The sequence below is a fragment of the Cherax quadricarinatus genome, chromosome 45 (assembly GCF_038502225.1).
Source record: "Cherax quadricarinatus isolate ZL_2023a chromosome 45, ASM3850222v1, whole genome shotgun sequence".
Lineage (NCBI taxonomy): Eukaryota > Metazoa > Arthropoda > Malacostraca > Decapoda > Parastacidae > Cherax > Cherax quadricarinatus.
Window position 1 is genome coordinate 23,953,665 of NC_091336.1, and position 16,898 is coordinate 23,970,562.

At 39.1% G+C, this 16,898-nt stretch overlaps 1 protein-coding gene across 2 annotated transcripts in view; it reads left to right on the plus strand.

The window, feature by feature from the left end:
• The window catches only part of LOC128694939 (neural cell adhesion molecule 1-B-like), a 216,112-nt gene that overhangs the window by 162,394 nt on the left and 36,820 nt on the right, over nt 1–16,898 (plus strand). For both annotated transcript variants that reach the window (XM_070094367.1, XM_070094366.1), the window contains exons 8-9: nt 3,981–4,125; nt 4,847–4,977. In XM_070094367.1, coding sequence (XP_069950468.1) covers nt 3,981–4,125; nt 4,847–4,977 — 276 coding nt within the window. The remainder of the gene's footprint in view (nt 1–3,980; nt 4,126–4,846; nt 4,978–16,898) is intronic.

Consider the following 16,898-nt stretch of genomic DNA (forward strand, 5'->3'; position numbering starts at 1 on the left):
AGCAGGCTCCTCTGTTGGGACTCCGGTGGGTGAGTGGGGAAGTGTGGACAGACGATGAATAGTCGTGAGAGGAAGGTCTCGAGTTGCAGATGAAAGAGCCAGGGCTAAACCCAGCTATGTAGCACTGCGAGGCAGTGTAGAGAGGGCACGTTGAGGACATAGAGGAGAGAGCAGACTGCAGACAGTGCTCGCTGGCTGATATGCTTCAGGCTGAGGTGAAGAGCTGGTTTGGACGTCAGGTGTCGGGAGGTTCACGTTGTGTGTTGCGGAAGTGTGTTGAGTGTTTGGCTACACTTCGCTGGTGATGGAGCCACTCTTGAGTCTTTTGAAGTCTCTCTTGGACATGTGGAATAGTTGCATTCTGAGGTTGGAACAGTTCAGATTCGTCACGAGGTAAGATAGTGCGTTTTCAAAAGGAATTTGGTGAGGTTTGGTGCAGGTGTACTTAACAGCTCCTTCTTTCATTAAGTGGAGCATATCAGCTGCGCTCATTGCGGTTGGGAGGTTGGGGGTGGTGTAGAAGGTTAGAAACCCATTAAAGGCTTGGCTTAGGTAACGGTTGCCTGTGGTTTCTTCTTCGGTTACTTCTTCGACTACTACTTCGTCGTTGTCCGAGGGTTGTTCATAATGTTCTGGTACTATTTCGTCATCTGTGACTGTGTTGAGAGGAAGCAGGGAGTGTTGGTCGGTTGTGATTTGTTGGGCTGGTGGTGGGTGGTGAAAAGTGGCAGTAGACGGTGGTGTTGGTTCTGGAGTAGAGTCTTGGTCAGAGATACGAGTAGGACCAGGGGTTGAGGTGAAGTTAACAATGTCTGGAATTAACTTGAGGAGGTCTTGTGATGGTGGCGAGTCTGGAAAGTTGAAGTTTGGCATGTTGTTAAGGCGAAACAGTTCATTGATTGTGGTGTTGAATGAGCCAGGGTTAGCAGCATTAGTGAGGTGTGCATACATCATACAGTATAGCACCTTGGATGGAGCAGCGTCAGGACGAGCAGAGAGGGACTGGCTGGGTGGAGATGATTGTTGTGTAGCTTGAAGGAGTTCGGTGGTATCTGATTGAATTTTTGCAATGGCGGCGTATGTTGGCGATTTAGAGTTGTTGTTCTTGGTTTCTTCAATGATTTTCTTAGACATAACTTCTTTACGTAGAGGGCATTTTGCTGCAAGGGTGTGGTGAGTACCTTTGCAGCTGAGGCAGGTAGGAGAGGTAGTGGTAGTAGAACATTCCTTGAAGTCATGGCCGTCTTTACCGCAGTTTGTGCAGTACTTGTTCCCTTTCAGAGGACAGTCAGGCGTTGAGTGGTGATAGGAGTAGCAGGTCCAGCATGGCGAGATGTGGGCGAAACGTTCGGGTTCTATGTGACTTGGATGGATATGATAATACGAGATAGCTAGGCCGTCAGACAGTGCTCTAGTAGCCATATCGATGTTGGAGGTTAGCTTGATCATTGTAGAGGCGTTGGGGATCTTGGTGATATGTTCAATCGACGCCCAGGTATTTTGTTCCTCGATCGAGGTCTTGAGATCCTCAGTCGATAAAGAAGTGACGAGTTTGTCCAGCCGTTTGACGAAAACGGAACGTTTCGCCAGCAAAAAAGGTGAAGGGGAGATGGTGAACTGTCGGTCTCTGAGGGTTTTCATAGAAGTGTCGGCGATCAGCTTTGAGGCTTCATAATCGTCAGTACAGACGACGATGAATGAGTCCTTCGTCGAGTGGATGGCTGTAAATTTAACCTGTAGGCAAGTGTTTACAGCAGCAGCAAGGGCAAGCTTAGTCGAGTCATTTATTACTCCACTGTTGGGTTTGATCCTTACACGGTTTGCAAACATCATGAAGGAGTAAAAAGACACTTATGTACAGTTCCTTGACAATGAGGAAATGGTATGGTGATACCGACAAGATGTGGAAAAAGACACATCTTGTCGGTATCACCATACCATTTCCTCATTGTCAAGAACTGTACATAAGTGTCTTTTTCCACATCTTGTCGGTATCACCATACCATTTCCTCATGAAGGAGTAAGTCAGGCTCTGGTACGATTATTATAGGTTCCCCTCCCCGATGGGGATCGAAGGAACACTTCTTTAGGTGAGGAGCGGCTGTCTTATGATGATGTGTAATTCATGCAAGCCCGTTTTCTTTGGTACATTGTAATTCATGCAAGCCCGTTTTCTTTGGTACATTGTAATTCATGCAAGCCCGTTTTCTTTGGTACATTGTAATTCATGCAAGCCCGTTTTCTTTGGTATACAGTAATTCATGCAACCCCATTTTCTTTAGTATATGTACGGTAAATATACGGTAATAATTTGTTCTCTCTACAGCACTAAAAAAATTATACAGTATTATGTTTTGTGTGGAAATTTTGTTGAATTTACGTTAATATTTATGTTAGAAAATTATTAAATTATATTTTTCTTAATATTTAGCATTAAAATGCATAAAAAATTATATATTGCCACAAAAGAAAAAAAAAAAAGTCCGCGAATTTGCGGGGATTTCCGTGAACAATTATTAGTTAAGTTCTAAGGAAAAATCTGCGAATTACTGAAGCCGGGAATTCAGAACAGCAAATTCGCAGAGGATGGGGGGAGGGGTTATGTTAATGAAAAAATTAATATTGTACCAAAAGAACCTTAGGAAACTTACCTAACCTTATTATAACAACCGCAATTTAATTTAGACTAATCTAACTAAATATTTCTAGATAAATTTACACTTATTTAACAATAAACAATGATATTTTTTGTTAGGTTCAGAATGATTTGTGCAAAATTACTGTATACACCAATTTTCGCTTGCCTTATTCTGCGAGAAGAGCATTGGTATTTAAGGCAAATTTGTAGGTTTCACCTATTCGGCAAGACATTATATATATATATATATATATATATATATATATATATATATATATATATATATATATATATATATATATATATATATATATATATATATATATATATATATATATATATATATATAATACATGGTATTGTAACCACGAACAAGTGGTATTTAATCAATAACACTTTGACTAGCCGTGTTGGACATCCAGCACGCTTGCTGGAGGTCCAAGCCCCTCCCCCACAAAAGCCCCTTTACCCCCTCCCTCCAGCCATCCCTAGGACGACCCCTACCTCGGCTTCCTTCCCTTACAGATTTATATGTTCTCCAAGCCATTCTACTTTGCTCCATCCTCAGTAAACGACCGAACCACCTAACAACCCCTCCTCAGCTCTCTGACTAATACTTTTAGAAACTCCACACTCCTAATTTCCACACTGAGTTCTCTGCATAATATTTACACCACATATTGCCCTTAGACACATCTCTACTGCCTCCAGCCTTCTCCTTGCTGCAACATTTGCAATCCATGTTTCACATCCATACAAAAGTGTTGGTACCACTACACTCGTACATTTCCTTCTTTGCCTGCCTGGATAACGTTTTTTGTCTCCATAGATACTTCAAAGCACCACTCACCTTTTTTTTCATCAGTTCTGTAGTTAACCTCATCCTTCATAAACCCATCTGTTGACAAATCAACTCCCAAATATCTGAAAACATTCACTTCTATATTCTCTTCAATGTGATATCCAATTTTTCTTTGTCTAAATCGTTTGGTACCCTCATCACCTTACTCTTATCTATTTTCATTTTCAACTTTCTACCTTTACACGCCCTCCCAGACTCTTCCACTAACCTATGCAACTTTTCTTTAGAATCTCCCAAAAGCACAGTATCATCAGCAAAAAGTAACTGTCAACTTCCATTTTGTATTTTGATTCCCCATAATTTAATCCCACCCTTCTCCCCAACACCATAGCCTTTTCTTGTACAATCCCGTCTATAAATATGTTAAACAACCATGGTGACATCACACACACACACACACACACACACACACACACACACACACACACACAGTTTTATTTAAAGATTTTGAGTGAGCAAAACATTAATTCTTGTCTTCAGGTGCTGTCAGAGGGTAACGTGAGCAGGTCGACCCTTCACCTGGCACCCAACAGGAGTAACAACGGGGCCGTTATCGCCTGCAGAGCAGACAATCCACTCCTGGACGGTACAGCTCTAGAAGACGCAAGGAAACTTGTCGTCTATTGTGAGTCTTATTGTTCTCTGGTCTTTGTTTTGTCCGATTTTCCTGTCGATGCTTGTGTGCTTTTGTTTCATATTTCTTTCTTTTTCCTTTTTGTCTTTCTCTGCCTTTGTTTTTTATTCTTGACAGCATATTTTTTCTCGTTTTTAAACATCAAAGAGCTGCTATTCTGCCTCGGTTCTTTTCAAAACGCAGTTTTCATCTGTGGTACATTGCCATCATACAGGATACGACCAGAAACTGTCATAACACTCTCCTACCTCTCTACTGCAAGGTCAGCAAAGTCAGCAGCTGTAAGGTAATTTGACTATGCGATTCACAATGCCGGGAGTCTATGCCATTTTCCGGTCCCTTCTGATGTAGGTCCATCACTATACCACTGAGCTACAGTACAATAATTTCGCAAAAATCATTGAGAGCCTAACGAAAAAAAAAATATATTTCATTGTTCATTATTAACTATTGTAAACTTATCTAAAATATATTTAATTGGATTAGGCTAAATTAAATTGCGCTTGTTATAATAAGGTTAGGTAAGTTTTGTAAAGTTCTTTTAGTACAAAATTATTAATTTTCACATTAACATAAATGAAAAATATGCATCTTTAAATGTACAAGAGAATATTTTAGAAAGGACTTAATTTTAAATAAGTTTTTGCTAATTGACCAGTTTTACCTATCCGGCACGACAAATGTATGTATAAATAAATATTCTCTTTTTCAGACTCACCACGTCTGCGTCTTCGTCCAGGCCAGAACTTGAATATTTCCAGCATCAAAGAAGGAGACGATGTTTACTTCGAGTGTGATATCGAAGCTAATCCAAACGTCTTCAAGGTGCAGTGGTTCTTGAATGTAAGTAATTGGTAAAAGACGAAATAGTAGTATTTGTAGAAGTATCAGAGGTAGTAATAGTAGTAGTAGCCGCAGCATCAGCAGAGCAGTAGTGGCAATATTTGTGGCAGTATTACCATCAGTAATATATGTAGGCGTAATAATAGAAGCGATATCACAGTGTCTCTCCACTACTGTGCCTCGCTCACCTGTTACGTTGTCTCCAAGCTGATACACTTGTCTATTGGTTCCAGTATACAAGTCTCTGTTTTAAGCTAAGTGACTGACCATTTCCTATCAAGAGTGATGAACTGATTACATCAGTACTAATTATAATCATCTTTCTATTTGACTGGTGAAGCCAGCTTGTACAAGCGTAACGTTTCGTCACTAATGATAACTAGGTGTTGCACATGTGTCTTATTAAGCAGTACTATCAGTAATACTAGCGGTATTGATAGCATAAATAGCAGGAGCGGGAGCGATATTACCATTATTATATAATTCTAGTAATAGTAGTAGTAGTAGTAGCAGTAGTAGCAGTTGTTGTTGTTGTTGAAGTCGTAATAGTAGTAACTGCAATAGATGCCATGTTTTTTCTATTCAGCTATTGTCAAGAAAAGATGATCTACGAAGAAATTGGACCTGACCTTCCCTACCTTGAATTCAACGTGACTGCCTCCCACACTCACTATGATATTATATATATATATATATATATATATATATATATATATATATATATATATATATATATATATATATATATATATATATATATATATATATATATATATACATATATATATATATATAGGGAGGTACCACCTCTAGAACTGTTATAGGGACCCTCATCCTCAAAGAAAAGAATAAACTTGCTTCAGGGAAAACTCAAGGTTCTCCCTGAAGCTGGTTGAGAATTTTCTCCTACCACCCCCTATATTATATATTTTTATTATTATTATCACACTGGCCGATTCCCACCAAGGCAGGGTGGCCCGAAAAAGAAAAACTTTCACCATCATTCACTCCATCACTGTCTTGCCAGAAGGGTGCTTTACACTACAGTTTTTAAACTCCAACATTAACACCCCTCCTTCAGAGTGCAGGCACTGTACTTCCCATCTCCAGGACTCAAGTCCGGCCTGCCGGTTTCCCTGAATCCCTTCATAAATGTTACTTTGCTCACACTTCAACAGCACGTCAAGTATTAAAAACCATTTGTCTCCATTCACTCCTATCAAACACGCTCATGCATGCCTGCTGGAAGTCCAAGCCCCTCGCACACAAAACCTCCTTTACCCCCTCCCTCCAACCTTTCCTAGGCCGACCCCTACCCCGCCTTCCTTCCACTACAGACTGATACACTCTTGAAGTCATTCTGTTTCGCTCCATTCTCTCTACATGTCCGAACCACCTCAACAACCCTTCCTCAGCCCTCTGGACAACAGTTTTGGTAACCCCGCACCTCCTCCTAACTTCCAAACTACGAATTCTCTGCATTATATTCACACCACACATTGCCCTCAGACATGACATCTCCACTGCCTCCAGCCTTCTCCTCGCTGCAACATTCATCACCCACGCTTCACACCCATATAAGAGCGTTGGTAAAACTATACTCTCATACATTCCCTCTTTGCCTCCAAGGACAAAGTTCTTTGTTTCCACAGACTCCTAAGTGCACCACTCACTCTTTTTCCCTCATCAATTCTATGATTCACCTCATCTTTCATAGACCCATCCGCTGACACGTCCACTCCCAAATATCTGAATACGTTCACCTCCTCCATACTCTCTCCCTCCAATCTGATATCCAATCTTTCATCACCTAATCTTTTTGTTATCCTCATAACCTTACTCTTTCTTGTATTCACCTTTAATTTTCTTCTTTTGCACACCCTACCAAATTCATCCACCAATCTCTGCAACTTCTCTTCAGAATCTCCCAAGAGCACAGTGTCATCAGCAAAGAGTAGCTGTGACAACTCCCACTTTGTGTGTGATTCTTTATCTTTTAACTCCACACCTCTTGCCAAGACCCTCGCATTTACTTCTCTTACAACCCCATCTATAAATATATTAAACAACCACGGTGACATCACACATCCTTGTCTAAGGCCTACTTTTACTGGGAAAAAATTTCCCTCTTTCCTACATACTCTAACTTGAGCCTCACTATCCTCGTAAAAACTCTTCACTGCTTTCAGTAACCTACCTCCTACACCATACACTTGCAACATCTGCCACATTGCCCCCCTATCCACCCTGTCATACGCCTTTTCCAAATCCATAAATGCCACAAAGACCTCTTTAGCCTTATCTAAATACTGTTCACTTATATGTTTCACTGTAAACACCTGGTCCACACACCCCCTACCTTCCCTAAAGCCTCCTTGTTCATCTGCTATCCTATTCTCCGTCTTACTCTTAATTCTTTCAATTATAACTCTACGATACACTTTACCAGGTATACTCAACAGACTTATCCCCCTATAATTTTTGCACTCTCTTTTATCCCCTTTGCCTTTATACAAAGGAGCTATGCATGCTCTCTGCCAATCCCTAGGTACTTTACCCTCTTCCATACATTTATTAAATAATTGCACCAATCACTCCAAAACTATATCCCCACCTGCTTTTAACATTTCTATCTTTATCCCATCAATCCCGGCTGCCTTACCCCCTTTCATTTTACCTACTGCCTCACGAACTTCCCCCACACTCACAACTGGCTCTTCCTCACTCCTACAAGATGTTATTCCTCCTTGCCCTATACACGAAATCACAGCTTCCCTATCTTCATCAACATTTAACAATTCCTCAAAATATTCCCTCCATCTTCCCAATACCTCTAACTCTCCATTTAATAACTCTCCTCTCCTATTTTTAACTGACAAATCCATTTGTTCTCTAGGCTTTCTTAACTTGTTAATCTCACTCCAAAACTTTTTCTTATTTTCAACAAAATTTGTTGATAACATCTCACTCACTCTCTCATTTGCTCTCTTTTTACATTGCTTCACCACTCTCTTAACCTCTCTCTTTTTCTCCATATACTCTTCCCTCCTTGCATCACTTCTACTTTGTAAAAACTTCTCATATGCTAACTTTTTCTCCCTTACTACTCTCTTTACATCATCATTCCACCAATCGCTCCTCTTCCCTCCTGCACCCACTTTCCTGTAACCACAAACTTCTGCTGAACACTCTAACACTACATTTTTAAACCTACCCCATATCTCTTCGGCCCCATTGCCTATGCTCTCATTAGCCCATCTATCCTCCAATAGCTGTTTATATCTTACCCTAACTGCCTCCTCTTTTAGTTTATAAACCTTCACCTCTTTCTTCCCTGATGCTACTATTCTCCTTGTATCCAATCTACCTTTTACTCTCAGTGTAGCTACAACTAGAAAGTGATCTGATATATCTGTGGCCCCTCTATAAACATGTACATCCTGAAGTCTACTCAACAGTCTTTTATCTACCAATACATAATCCAACAAACTAGTCATTTCGCCCTACATCATATCTTGTATACTTATTTATCCTCTTTTTCTTAAAATATGTATTTCCTATAACTAAACCCCTTTCTATACAAAGTTCAATCAAAGGGCTCCCATTATCATTTACACCTGGCACCCCAAACTTACCTACCACACCCTCTATAAAAGTTTCTCCTACTTTAGCATTCAGGTCCCCTACCACAATTACTCTCTCACTTGGTTCAAAGGCTCCTATACATTCACTTAACATCTCCCAAAATCTCTCTCTCCTCTGCATTCCTCTCTTCTCCAGGTGCATACACGCTTTTTATGACCCACTTCTCGCATCCAACCTTTACTTTAATCCACATAATTCTTGAATTTACACATTCATATTCTCTTTTCTCCTTCCATAACTGATCATTTAACATTACTGCTACCCCTTCCTTTGCTCTAACTCTCTCAGATACTCCAGATTTAATCCCATTTATTTCCCCCCACTGAAACTCTCCTACCCCCTTCAGCTTTGTTTCGCTTAGGGCCAGGACATCCAACTTCTTTTCATTCATAACATCAGCAATCATCTGTTTCTTGTCATCCGCACTACATCCTCGCACATTTAAGCATCCCAGTTTTATAAAGTTTTTCTTCTTCTCTTTTTTAGTAAATGTCTACAGGAGAAGGGCTTACTAGCCCATTGCTCCCGGCATTTTAGTCGCCTCATACGACACGCATGGCTTACGGAGGAAAGATTCTTTTCCACTTCCCCATGGACAATAGAAGAAATAAAGAAGAACAAGAGCTATTTAGAAAAAGGAGAAAAACCTAGATGTATGTATATATATATGCATGTGCGTGTCTGTGAAGTGTGACCAAAGTCTAAGTAGGAGTAGCAAGATATCCCTGTTATCTATATATATATATATATATATATATATATATATATATATATATATATATATATATATATATATATATATATATATATATATATATATATATATATATATATATATATAGTTTATTTAAAGACAAAATACATTGACAGAACATTCACAAAAATATGATAAAAAGTAAAACAACATAGGTAACTCAGAGCTACATCTCGAATAATTAGTCCAGCTCCCCGGCGGTGGGCCGCGTGCCCAGAATGCTGCAGGCATTTCCTCTCTGGATCGCAACACTGAGTCTCTGAAAGAGGAAGCTGGTCGCCCTGTGGTCCTTGGTTTCTATGATGAGCTTTTCACCCAGCTCTATTAGGAACTTTAGAGCACACTTGCCCCATGCTCCAAGGGTCTCCGACCCTATTGGGATGAAGTTATAGCAAGGGGGTGAGGTCTTCATATTTGCGGATCTTCTGGGTCTCCCTGTGGCTGGCAGCTCCACCCCCTTCCACTACGGAGTATGGCAAGTAGGTGTCTGCCAATGTGGCGGCACAGGTGTAGTCCCAGGCAATCTGCTTTCCATCTTTCCAGGGTAGGAAAGTGGCCCCATCAGGACGCTTTTGACTTCCGTCAGACCTTTGCACTTGGGGTTCCCGTTGAGCTGGGCAACGGGATGTGGCGAGGCTTCTCTTTATGATGTCACTGACCTCCTCATGCCTGGCATACTTCTCTTCTGCTGTGTGACACACGAGACCATGAAGTCCGAATTGATCAGCGTCGCCCTGCCGCAAATACACCTATGTTCGGTGAGGATGGGGGCGGCTAGGCGAAGAGCAACATCATATATATATATATATATATATATATATATATATATATATATATATATATATGTGTTTAATATATATATATATATATATATATATATATATATATATATATATATATTTTTTTTTTTTTTTTTTTTTTTATTATCACACCGGCCGATTCCCACCAAGGCAGGGTGGCCCGAAAAAGCAAAAACTTTCACCATCATTCACTCCATCACTGTCTTGCCAGAAGGGTGCTTTACACTACAGTTTTTAAACTGCAACATTAACACCCCTCCTTCAGAGTGCAGGCACTGTACTTCCCATCTCCAGGACTCAAGTCCGGCCTGCCGGTTTCCCTGAATCCCTTCATAAATGTTACTTTGCTCACACTCCAACAGCACGTCAAGTATTAAAAACCATTTGTCTCCATTCACTCCTATCAAACACGCTCACGCATGCCTGCTGGAAGTCCAAGCCCCTCGCACACAAAACCTCCTTTACCCCCTCCCTCCAACCCTTCCTAGGCCGACCCCTACCCCGCCTTCCTTCCACTACAGACTGATACACTCTTGAAGTCATTCTGTTTCGCTCCATTCTCTCTACATGTCCGAACCACCTCAACAACCCCTCCTCAGCCCTCTGGACAACAGTTTTGGTAATCCCGCACCTCCTCCTAACTTCCAAACTACGAATTCTCTGCATTATATTCACACCACACATTGCCCTCAGACATGACATCTCCACTGCCTCCAGCCTTCTCCTCGCTGCAACATTCATCACCCACGCTTCACACCCATATAAGAGCGTTGGTAAAACTATACTCTCATACATTCCCCTCTTTGCCTCCAAGGACAAAGTTCTTTGTCTCCACAGACTCCTAAGTGCACCACTCACTCTTTTTCCCTCATCAATTCTATGATTCACCTCATCTTTCATAGACCCATCCGCTGACACGTCCACTCCCAAATATCTGAATACGTTCACCTCCTCCATACTCTCTCCCTCCAATCTGATATTCAATCTTTCATCACCTAATCTTTTTGTTATCCTCATAACCTTACTCTTTCCTGTATTCACCTTTAATTTTCTTCTTTTGCACACCCTACCAAATTCATCCACCAATCTCTGCAACTTCTCTTCAGAATCTCCCAAGAGCACAGTGTCATCGGCAAAGAGCAGCTGTGACAACTCCCACTTTGTGTGTGATTCTTTATCTTTTAACTCCACGCCTCTTGCCAAGACCCTCGCATTTACTTCTCTTACAACCCCATCTATAAATATATTAAACAACCACGGTGACATCACACATCCTTGTCTAAGGCCTACTTTTACTGGGAAAAAATTTCCCTCTTTCCTACATACTCTAACTTGAGCCTCACTATCCTCGTAAAAACTCTTCACTGCTTTCAGTAACCTACCTCCTACACCATACACTTGCAACATCTGCCACATTGCCCCCCTATCCACCCTGTCATACGCCTTTTCCAAATCCATAAATGCCACAAAGACCTCTTTAGCCTTATCTAAATACTGTTCACTTATATGTTTCACTGTAAACACCTGGTCCACACACCCCCTACCTTTCCTAAAGCCTCCTTGTTCATCTGCTATCCTATTCTCCGTCTTACTCTTAATTCTTTCAATTATAACTCTACCATACACTTTACCAGGTACACTCAACAGACTTATCCCCCTATAATTTTTGCACTCTCTTTTATCCCCTTTGCCTTTATACAAAGGAACTATGCATGCTCTCTGCCAATCCCTAGGTACCTTACCCTCTTCCATACATTTATTAAATAATTGCACCAACCACTCCAAAACTATATCCCCACCTGCTTTTAACATTTCTATCTTTATCCCATCAATCCCGGCTGCCTTACCCCCTTTCATTTTACCTACTGCCTCACGAACTTCCCCCACACTCACAACTGGCTCTTCCTCACTCCTACAAGATGTTATTCCTCCTTGCCCTATACACGAAATCACAGCTTCCCTATCTTCATCAACATTTAACAATTCCTCAAAATTTTCCTTCCATCTTCCCAATACCTCTACCTCTCCATTTAATAACTCTCCTCTCCTATTTTTAACTGACAAATCCATTTGTTCTCTAGGCTTTCTTAACTTGTTAATCTCACTCCAAAACTTTTTCTTATTTTCAACAAAATTTGTTGATAACATCTCACCCACTCTCTCATTTGCTCTCTTTTTACATTGCTTCACCACTCTCTTAACTTCTCTCTTTTTCTCCATATACTCTTCCCTCCTTGCATCACTTCTACTTTGTAAAAACTTCTCATATGCTAACTTTTTCTCCCTTACTACTCTCTTTACATCATCATTCCACCAATCGCTCCTCTTCCCTCCTGCACCCACTTTCCTGTAACCACAAACTTCTGCTGAACACTCTAACACTACATTTTTAAACCTACCCCATACCTCTTCGACCCCATTGCCTATGCTCTCATTAGCCCATCTATCCTCCAATAGCTGTTTATATCTTACCCTAACTGCCTCCTCTTTTAGTTTATAAACCTTCACCTCTCTCTTCCCTGATGCTTCTATTCTCCTTGTATCCCATCTACCTTTTACTCTCAGTGTAGCTACAACTAGAAAGTGATCTGATATATCTGTGGCCCCTCTATAAACATGTACATCCTGAAGTCTACTCAACAGTCTTTTATCTACCAATACATAATCCAACAAACTACTGTCATTTCGCCCTACATCATATCGTGTATACTTATTTATCCTCTTTTTCTTAAAATATGTATTACCTATAACTAAACCCCTTTCTATACAAAGTTCAATCAAAGGGCTCCCATTATCATTTACACCTGGCACCCCAAACTTACCTACCACACCCTCTCTAAAAGTTTCTCCTACTTTAGCATTCAAGTCCCCTACCACAATTACTCTCTCACTTGGTTCAAAGGCTCCTATACATTCACTTAACATCTCCCAAAATCTCTCTCTCTCCTCTGCATTCCTCTCTTCTCCAGGTGCATACACGCTTATTATGACCCACTTCTCGCATCCAACCTTTACTTTAATCCACATAATTCTTGAATTTACACATTCATATTCTCTTTTCTCCTTCCATAACTGATCATTTAACATTACTGCTACCCCTTCCTTTGCTCTAACTCTCTCAGATACTCCAGATTTAATCCCATTTATTTCCCCCCACTGAAACTCTCCTACCCCCTTCAGCTTTGTTTCGCTTAGGGCCAGGACATCCAACTTCTTTTCATTCATAACATCAGCAATCATCTGTTTCTTGTCATCCGCACTACATCCACGCACATTTAAGCAACCCAGTTTTATAAAGTTTTTCTTCTTCTCTTTTTTAGTAATTGTATACAGGAGAAGGGGTTACTAGCCCATTGCTCCCGGCATTTTAGTCGCCTCATACGACACGCATGGCTTACGGAGGAAAGATTCTTTTCCACTTCCCCATGGACAATAGAAGAAATAAAAAAGAACAAGAGCTATTTAGAAAAAGGAGAAAAACCTAGATGTATGTATATATATATATGCATGTGCGTGTCTGTGAAGTGTGACCAAAGTGTAAGTAGGAGTAGCAAGATATCCCTGTTATCTTAGCGTGTTTATGAGACAGAAAAAGAAACCAGCAATCCTACCATCATGCAAAACAGTTACAGGTTTTTGTTTCACAGTCATCTGGCAGGACGGTAGTACTTCCCTGGGTGGTTGCTGTCTACCAACCTACTACTATATTTTACATATTTTATATATATATATACATATATATATACATACATATATATATATACATATATATATATATATATATACATATATATATATATATATATATATATATACATATATATATATATATATATATATATATATATATATATATGTCGTGCCGAATATGTAAAACTGGTCAATTAGCAAGAACTCATTTAAAATTAAGTCCTTTCTAAAATTTTCTCTTATACGTTTAATGATATATTTTTTTTCATTAATGTTAATATAAAAATTTATAATTTTGCTCCAAAAGTATCTTAGAAAACTTACCTAACCTTATTATAACAAGAATAATTTATTTTAGCCTAACCCAACTAAATATATTTTAGATTTGTTTACAATAATTTAATACTAAACAAACACATTGAAATATATTTTTTTCGTTAGGTTCAGAATGATTTTGGCGAAATTATTGTATACACAAATTTTCGCTTGTCCTATATGGCAAGATGAGCGTTGCTCTTTAAGCCAAGATCGCAAGTTCCGCCTATTCGGCACGATATATATATATATATATATATATATATATATATATATATATATATATATATATATATATATATATATATATATATATATATATATATATATATATATATATATATATATATATATATATATATATATATATATATATATATATATATATATATATATATATATATATATATATATATATCTTACTCAGGAATCTCTGCATGTCGGAGAAGACGAGTACAGGTACACACACACACACACACACAGTAGGAAAGACAACCATACTCGAAGGAAAAAAATAAAGAGGAACTAAAGGAAGGACAAAATTATAAAAGAAGGATAAGAAAAAAAAGGGGGATCGAAAAAAATATGCAAAAGAATATTAAGAAATAAAATAGAATTAGCAGTTGATGGCAACAGGTGGAGTTAATTAACTATTCCCACTCTTCCCCCCCCCCATTGTTCACACTAATATATTTACCTCATAACATCAATTTTTATTTTCCCTGAAATTTATGTTATACCTTTTCTAGTATTACGAAATGTTTGTTTATCTTTCAGTTCTAGAGAAACAATTATCTCTGTCTCAATAATTTTACGAATGTTTGGTACTGACAGAATCGACGATACCTGATTTGTCAAGTGATCTGTTCGCATATTATCTTCCCATGCGCGTATATCTTTATTCGTCCTTTCCTATCTGCAGCTTGCCGTTTCTTTAACCCAAGCCCCCCCCCCCCTCCTCTCTTTCTCTCTCTCTCTCTCTCTTTCTATGAGTCTCTTATTTCTTTCTCTTTCTCTCCTCTATCACTCTGGGTCACGGCTCTTGACAGATGTAATCTCGAATGTTGATTTTATTTATCAAATAGTCTTTTCAGGCAGCAGTTCTCAGTGAAAAGAGAAATGAAGATTAAATACACTGAGTAATCTTTTGCACTGAGAAATATCAGCCATTTTTTTCCCCAGAAAGTGAGTTGTTAATCTTCAATAATAATATAAATGATGTTATTCTTTCAAACACTTCTACCCCCTCTATACCCTTCCCAGTGGCGGACCTACATTTTTGGGGCCCCTCGCAACCCCTTCTCATACAGTAGACCCGAAATTTTTAAGCAATGCGTACTAAAGTCGCTTCTGGGGCCTCTCCGGGATTAAGGGCCCTATAACTTAAGTTTCACAGTAGATCCGTCCCTGACCCTCCCTAACACTCCTACCCTTCACTCCCTTTCCCTGAACTCCTACCCTTCAAACCCCAGCACTCACACCCTCCGCACTCCTCCTTAACACTCTCCACACGCCTTATCCTACTGTCATTTATCTTAAGAATCTCGCGCCAGAAGAGGAATGTGGGGGATGGATGTCGAGGAAAAACTGGTCGTAAGGGCGTAAAAAAATGCGTAGAGGAAGAGAATTAACAAAAGATGAAGAGGGGCGAATAAATGTAAGAAGCGTATGAGGATAAGGGGTATTCCCAAAACATATATTTAAAGTAATTATAAGTAGACGCTATTACGACGTATTCAGGCATCATTTGTCATGTCAAACGTGAACGACGGTCCAACACTACTGAAGTTAATTATTAGCGTTTCAGTAATGCATTACACTGTAATAGCGATATAGTGATGGATTACAATATTACAGAGAAAAAATGTTACAATGTAAGTGTTTTGAAAATAATACAGTAGGACAGTGGTACAAGGTATATGTTACAGGAGTTATAAAATGCTGCAGCGATATAATGATACAGTACTGTTATATGATACAGTGGTACATTTATACAGTGATTCTTGGATTCATGATGATGTAGTACACTGATACAGGTATACAGTGATGCATAAATGAAGAGATAAAAAAAAGTGGAGGAAACTTAAGCCATGAAACACTATTACTTAATTAAACAGTGAAGCTTTCATTTGTGATTGTATAATTAGAATTATACGCACACAATCACACACCAAAAAAATTACAATTATCGATAGAATATTAGGTTTAAACCCTATTGCCTACACAAGGATTATTAAACCCGCCTTCTTTCGGACATAGAAATCCCCTTAATATGTTGTAGAAGGGCCTTTAGTAATACCTAATCACTCTTGACACTTTTTCCCTTTACTTTACCCGTCCGGGTTTACCCCGTACGGAACGACTTATCGAGAGCCATTGTACACAATAAATTGTACACAATACAGTGTAATTATTTTTGGGTTGAAAAACGAAGTGTTTATGAAGTACAAAATATATTTCTGAATAAAGCGATATAAATTATTAAAAAAAAACATGCATTATTAAGGTCGAACTTTAAAAAAAAAAATAACATACTATTAAGGTATTTTGTCATTTATTTACCTCCAGTCAAATATACTTGTATCTCTAATGCAGTATAGGGATTAAAACAGATGTTTAACAACTCACGGAACGGATGGGGTTTTGAACACATGGTTAGCGAGTACTAAAACTCGCTTGCCATGGATTTAAACCCTGTCCGTTCCGTGATTTATTGG